The following is a 7,583-nucleotide window of genomic DNA, read 5'->3' on the forward strand; positions in this document are numbered from 1 at the left end:
GGTCTCGTGGACTGGACACAAAACCAATCAGGGCATGATGTCTGAAGTCAAGTGTAACCTTTTTATTCAGTAACTTACAGTTAGATTAATTACATCCAGCCCAGCAGCCTGATTTCAGAGCTTTTCATTCTATATTAACCAACAACACTGTGTATAAAATTACTTGTGGGCTGCAAGGAAAATTATTGTTGTGGATCACCACTCTCTGCAGTAGAAAATGAGGGACGATAAACCTGGTGGCAAACAGTGCCTTTAATGAGCCTGATAATGGTTATCCTAAATGCGTTCTCCGCTGGTTGCTGTCTTTACATGATTAAAGCCTTGGCTCCAGTTTGTTTCCAAAATGGGAGCAGAAACTGGGGCCTTCCAAACCTACCATACAATATTCTCTTCCCTCCACACAGACGCACACATCCACGGATGCTGACGTAGACGATATATTCTCGCAAACACAGCATCCTCCTTGGCTCACGATGGCCTGGAGCGATGGTGATTCAAGTGTTGTCCTAAACAGTGTTGCTATGATTTGAGACTCTCGGTGGTAGGGAGCCTGTTGCCTCAGGCGGTGTCTCTGCTGCTTCTCTATATGGCCGGATCATTTTATACAATATGTTGCCATTTCTCCTCGCTTAACCACAGTTCACTTGTTTACAAGCTTTTTCTATTGCTGCATTGTCATTAAAATGATGGATTGTATGTGTGTGTGTGTGTGTGTGTGTGTGTGTGTGTGTGAGTGTGTGTGTGTGTTTGCTTTGTTTTTATTATCTTTTGTAAATCACATCACTTCCATGGCCCCTGGAGCTTGAGTTGCTGCCATGACAAAAGTCTACACACTAAGCCTCCCAGTATTTTTCTCCTCAACCGATATTTTGGTAATCATTTCCTGTTTTAAAACTAAGGAAGTAAAAAATAATTGCCCATGTCATTCACAGATGAAGCAGTACAACTCCTGAATTATTCAGTCGTCGTAATGGCCCCAGAAAAGTGTTACCTGTGGCATTTTCTGTAATGAAGACAATGCCAGTGACAGCAATTACTATTCCAGCAACCAAATTGAAATCCTTTTATAGTCCTACTGTGAGTTTTTGTCTGAACTCATGTCAAAATCGAGACATTGCTGTAATGCATTGACAGTATACTAGATAAGCTTTTCAGAAGTTTATTTGTTGGAGGCTAAAGTGTTAATTTTTTTTTAGTCCCATTAGTCTAAAGCGTTGTAAAGTTGGCTGAATGGTTGTTACATGACATTCAGCCCACTTCTCACCAGCCAACATGTGTGGCAGACTGGCTGTTTCTTAATGACTAACCTGCATCAATCTGGTTAATGGTGTTGACTTTGAACACTGTGAGGAAAGGGGGCTCGACAGTTTCACAACAAAACGGCTGCTTTGCAAATGGAGCCACAGTTTGTTTTTCAGTGAAGTGTGGCTGTTAGATACTAGGCAAGGTGATAGTTCATTGTTTTAAATTTGACCTACCCAGACCTTTTCTGTTTTACACATTTTAAAGCAGAGTACATCAAACTGAGCTCACACTGACATAATACAGTACCTGCCATATCTGCGCACTACATCCACCAGCTCTGACACATTTTGACAAATCTTTAATTTTCCTTAATAACGTGCGACATGTGTCACAATTAGAGATGCATGTCAGTGTCTGTGTTACCCATAGACCTTTGTTCCTTGTGACATTCCATCTGTCTTGCTATAGTGGAGTGAGATATCTGCCTTCTGCTCTGTCGCTGTGTGTGAGGTTCTAATGAGCTGAGAGTCCTGACAGGCGTTGCCTGGATGTGACTGTGGCTTGGCCTGTCAGTCCCTGCTGAGAGAAGCCACAGGACCCAGCTCGGCTCAGCGTGCCTGGCCTGTCTTTTACAAAGAATTTTTTTGCATTGTGTGCATACATAGGGATAATAATATTACTTCAGGTTCAGCTTTAAAGTGTTATTGTGAAAGTTACCTACCTAATTTTCCATGTCACAGCTGTGTTGAGAAGCAACAGTCTTGAAATAAATTATTTGAATTAAATGTCATTGCTAACTTTCTACTTCTGTGTGGAAACACCAATACATTCAGAACACATCCCTCCAAAAGACTGTTTCCACAAATAAACAATTTAAAAATGGACAAATAAAAAAGTAAAGGTTCTACTGTCTATAGCATGTTGTAGTGTTGTAGAGACACACAGGTCATGTTTATGCTGAAAATGTATTCCAGTCTGTAAGCAACCAATGATACAGTAGAAAATAACACAGTACCAACTGAAAATTACAGTGTTGAGGATTATTGTATTATTATAATTATTATAAATATACATGGATCCAACTTTGAGACGAGATGACACTTTGGTAAGAACAAACTATATCCCTGTCATGTTGGAACCACAGATATGGCTCATAGAATGAAAATAATTATTTTGGCTCATAAGAAAAAGACATAATAACAGGTCTGTTGCCTGAAGGTGATCAACAAGAGCAGCATGAATTTGTTTTTATCTTTGTTTAAATTTCCAGCATTTGTAGTACTTTGACTTTCTGTTTAATTGACAGGTTTGACAGGATTCAGGATTCATGGTAATTTAAAAAAAGGTCCCACCGTCTCCCCTGTTTTGGACCGATGCCTTTGGCTCTATACTGTAGGATACAGTATTTAATCACACTCAGAGATGCTGAAAATCTCCAGGGGGCCTCCTTTATGAATCACACAGACTCAATTTTGTGCATAACCTGTGGGTAAGCTCGTCTGTAAGCTTGAAGTCAGATTTGTCCATTTTTGCTTGAGCATATGTGAATATTTTGAACAACTCTTCATAGTTATCCAGCACAAATCCCTGGCTGTAGGGAAGTATAATACCAGGTGAAGAGAAGAGCCAAATTAGCCACAAAAATTCACAAAGCTATTTTTAGCCAGGCCGGCATAACTGATAAATGACTGTCAGCTATGGCAGCTGAAGAGATGCTTCACCCGTCTACCCAATGTCACTGCAGTACAACACGGGATAATCCAGTGTTTTCATTTGAGCTTAATGTAAATATGGGCTTTTTTTTTTTTGCCCTAAAATTAAAGTCTTTCAAACGGTTGTAGGAATTTTACAAGGAAATATTGGATAGGGTGGAATTCAGTTCTTTAAAATTAACATTGGTATCCCTTCCTGCCTCCTTGATGCCAACAATGTCTCTGACTATCTCATCCCTGTTCTCTTGTGCTATACGTGACGGAGCACCTGCACAATCTCAGAGCCATCGTGGTTTAACAAATCTGTTAATGACATCGTTGCTTGAATCATTCTGTAATGATGATTAACTTTTTACATTTCAGTTCCATTATTTTTAGGAAAATTGATTTTTTATTTTTTTTTTGGTAAAAGTGGTGCAACAATTAAAATGTAATTGCTCACTTCTTTGAGGTGCCCCAGCCTCAGAGAGTTGAGGGCCACTCTCTGAGGACTTTTATGGATGTGTCACCAATAATTGCAGATAATTTGTCATCTATGGGTGACGCTGAAGTGGAACTCTGCCCCTCTGTCAATGGCACTTTTTATTGGGGGGGGGCTCCCACATCCTTGTCTTGTGACCCTGTTGACCACACGTCATAGGGTTCAAAACCATCTGTTAAGGAAATAATCCTTCTTACCATTATGTCTTTTTTTCTTTCCCTTCCTCCCTCTCTTTCTGCCCTCTTTCTTTCTACCAGGCTGTGTTTGATGTGGATAACACAAAAGGCCTGACTCTGATAGAAGTATGGGAGGGGCTCACTCCTGAGGATATCAAGGCATGCACTGGCACAGATTTTGAGGTGAGTCACTTAACAGGTTTGGATACCAGGGTCACATAGTTCAATTTCTAACTGTGAGGATCCTAACTGGGATTCATTTCCTTTCCCATCTTGTGTCTTGTAGGTGTCTCCCAACCTGAGGGCCATGCAGCAAATCTAGAGGAAGCTGGCAAAGGATCTGAGATGTGTTTTCGGTTTGTGTCACTTCATTTCTCTGTGGTAAAAAGTTGGTGTTTTAGCAGCCTTTAGATGGGCCAAATGAACTTCTAAACCACAAGTGCTTCTGCTCAGTTCCCTGGTATTTAGCAAGCAAATATCAAAAGGATTTAGTCCTCACTAGTATTAACTGAATGGGAGCCAACATGCATGGTTGTTCTTTCCGATCTGATATGACAAATGATTAGGGAACATTGCATTGTTGCCTTTTACACCATTAAGTTAGTAATTCAAGTTTGTGCAGCTATTACTAAATAAGCCATCTGATATTACATTAAAAACTGAAATTGTTCTTTATATGTTATCTACGAAAAATGCAACGTTACTATTAAGTACTGTGAACAAAAATTATGCAATAACCTCACAAATATTTCATCACTAATCATTTTTCCTGTAGGATCAATAAGCTTCTGTGACGCGATACACAGAACTGCAGTAACAAACGTGTTCTGTAGCTCAGGTGATTTCTCATTAACAGAGGAGAGTATGTATGTATCTTTAAACTTGTGCTGCACCAAATAGCAAATGTAAGATATCTTTTCTCCATTTAGAAAATGAAATATGCAGTATTGAAGTGTGATACTAAGCTCTCCCACAAAGACATACTGTTTGATGAACTATGTCAACCTGTGTTGTTTTGTTTTATTTTCTCTCAGCCACATATATTTCAGCTGTTGAGTTGATGGGTATGTCATGCATTTCAGCCAGAAAACATGAAGCCTCAACATTTTGTACTCAGACATTTGCTGTTCTCCTGCCTTTGTATATTAAATAAAACACAACTTTGTGTGCTGAGTGGAAAAGGTGGAGTTCTATTGTTTTTTGTCTAAATCTGGATAATAATAATCAAGCAACAGTATGCTTCTGTGTTCAAATTATTCACCTCATCAAATCATGCAATGATTGAAAGCAAGTGACTGCTTTTGAAAGTGATGGTTTGTGACAATCTACAGGTTAGAGCTTTCTATATATGGACGGTGGGCTTACATTGACTGATTCTTGATGTGATTTCTCCACTCAAGTAGAGAGGCGCTGCCATTACCTGAGGGCTGTTACATAACTGGAGAATTCAGCCAGTGGGCTTTGGGGATCAAGAAGATCAACTGGGTGGGATCATCAAGCAGAAAAATGGAAGAAAGTGACAGGGGCTGTTGCCACCAGCTGTTGATGTTAATCCGGCACATCCCCTCATGAGTCAAACCAGAGAGGTACCCTATAATGCTGAACTTGCAACCTATTTTTCTTATAATGATAAACTGGACTTGTGGGTTAACAGCTACAGTCACTTTGAATTTAACATGTCAAGCTACATGATTATTAGTGAATTACCAAAATTTAATATTTAAGCCATTATTTCTCTGTATATGTACCCCTTCATGTTTATTAGATGATAGAGGTTTGTCTGATTCCTGTTATTTCTATGTCTTTCACTTTTTGTGTGATGCACAAAAAAAAGACCCAACTACCAAAACCACAAATATAAGTTCTTTCTAGATAGATTTAGAACAAACAAAAAAAAACTATAGCTACCTTGTCCTAAACATCAGCACCACAGGTAACATCGACAAAGTTCTGAAGAATCTGAGAGACAAAGGCAAGAAAGGCTTTTTGCATCATCAAATGGAAAATCGAGCTGGACATACCAATTCAAATCTGGTTTAAAATATTTGACTGTGTTATACAAACTATTTTCCTTTATGGTTGTGAGATTCAATCCACTCACCGCGCCCAACGAGAAGCTCCAAATAACGCATGCAGAGTAGAATTAGTATGATGGCCGCTAAGTATAAAAATTCAAAAAAGAGCTCTTTAATTTTATAACCACCCTGACACGCTTCATACAAAAGCCCCTCGCGTACGGAGAGACCCTAGAGAGAAGGCCCCTCAGCCAGCTGGTTCTGAGATTCTGCTCACAAACACAAGCAGAGCGCTCAGACAGATCCCACATTAATCCAAATTAAATGATATGAAAACAAAAAGGAAAGTAAAAGTGCACACTGGAAAGAATCAATCAGAAACAAGAGCAAACTGGAACGTTATTTGGCCCCAAACAGAGGATACTCAGTGGCAGATTACCTGACCCTGGTGACCAATTCAAAAACGAAGGAAATCCAGATTCAGCGAGCGCACAGCCTCGCCTCGGGGAGAGACCGCCACAGGCAGACCTGGCTCCCCAGACAAGAAAAGACTGTGCACCCACTGCACACGGCAGGAGGTGGAAATCGAGCTGCACGTTTTAACCACCTGCCAACTGCAACAAGAGATCAGAGAGAGACACTACCCTCAGATTACAACCAGCGAAGAAGACTTTAAAAACATGGTTAATAACTTCCGTATCTGCTGGGGGAAATGCAGCAATGTGCAAACACAGCAGGGAGATCTGAGAGCTGTTGTGAGCAGAAAAGGGCGTCCAGTGGAATATAACCACCATGAAGACTGTCAAATCACGTGTGTATTTCTGCACTGAGTATTTGCACTGTGCTGATCTCTGCACACAGACATACTGTATATACACACAGAACAAATATGCTGTTATACACAAATTGAATTGAATTGCACAAATCTGAGTGCATTTTTGCTTTGATCCAAGTTACAGTCCGAATAACTTACGGATGTTGCATCCAATACGGAACAATGGTAATCAATGCTGATAAACCATAGTGACATCCAGCCTATATCTGGGCGAAGCCTATTATTTGACAGTCCTTTAGATGTATTTGGGGACACAGCAGTGAAAGTGATTTCTGATTATGCAGTGCGGTTATGTCAGTATTGATTTTGTTTGTCCACGGTGGTTTAATATAATCAACTCTTCCCCACATGTCACTTCTCCTGACCCATGATAGCAGGAACGCAAATCCCAAGTGGGAAGTGGACCGAAAGCAAAGCTTGGCGGAGCCATAGACAGTCACCCAGTTTGCCTTCATCATGGGAGTGCAGTGGGTGCAGGTCTGAAATGGCTCCTGTGAGGAATAGTTCAGCCAAACATGACATGAAAAACATGCAGCTTTTAGTATATTCTCCATCTTCATACCGCTGTGACCTAGTTTGTGAATGACTCATGTTTAAGGTGGCCAGCCAGCTGATTATCGCCACAGTGAATATGTCACTTATTCTTCGTCACAGCGATGATGAATCACTTTCATGTTGCTCTCTGTCATTCAAGTGCATGACCTGAGACATGTTCCTATAGGTCAACCCTGAATTACATATTAAGCTTAGTATTTACAGGCAACCTTCTTAAGCCAGTTTCTCTACAGAAGCACAAAAAAACATATATTGAGATGAAGCACATCTCCAATCCTTCTTTATTCTCAGTAAGTGCACTATTAGCTCAATGGACCTTTGACATATATTCTCATTCGACTATTGTGTTTAACATGCAGAAGTCAAGTGGTGGGTGTAATGACGGCATGAATTCTGAGTAGCCTTTAACCCCATCATGTGTAGGTGAACGCCAGAATCATTAATGAGCCCATTAGTATTATTTTTGCCAATTTCAGTGACTGTAAAACTCACAATATGCCCTCGTTACAGTGTTATTATTGAGTATTAGTGTAAATCTAACAACTGAATGTTGCCATATTTGGA

The 7,583-nt window shown here is 40.1% G+C and overlaps 1 protein-coding gene across 1 annotated transcript in view; it reads left to right on the top strand.

The window, feature by feature from the left end:
• The window catches only part of oxct1 (3-oxoacid CoA-transferase 1), a 45,375-nt gene extending 40,580 nt beyond the window's left edge, over positions 1-4,795 (top strand). Inside the window, exons 16-17 of the mRNA XM_022757660.1 lie at positions 3,696-3,797; positions 3,901-4,795. Of these exons, the coding sequence (XP_022613381.1) occupies positions 3,696-3,797; positions 3,901-3,936 (138 nt within the window). The 3' untranslated portion in view covers positions 3,937-4,795. The remainder of the gene's footprint in view (positions 1-3,695; positions 3,798-3,900) is intronic.
• The last annotated feature ends 2,788 nt before the right edge of the window (positions 4,796-7,583 follow it).

This window comes from Seriola dumerili, unplaced genomic scaffold (genome assembly GCF_002260705.1).
Source record: "Seriola dumerili isolate Sdu_G_001 unplaced genomic scaffold, Sdu_1.0 BDQW01000290.1, whole genome shotgun sequence".
Lineage (NCBI taxonomy): Eukaryota > Metazoa > Chordata > Actinopteri > Carangiformes > Carangidae > Seriola > Seriola dumerili.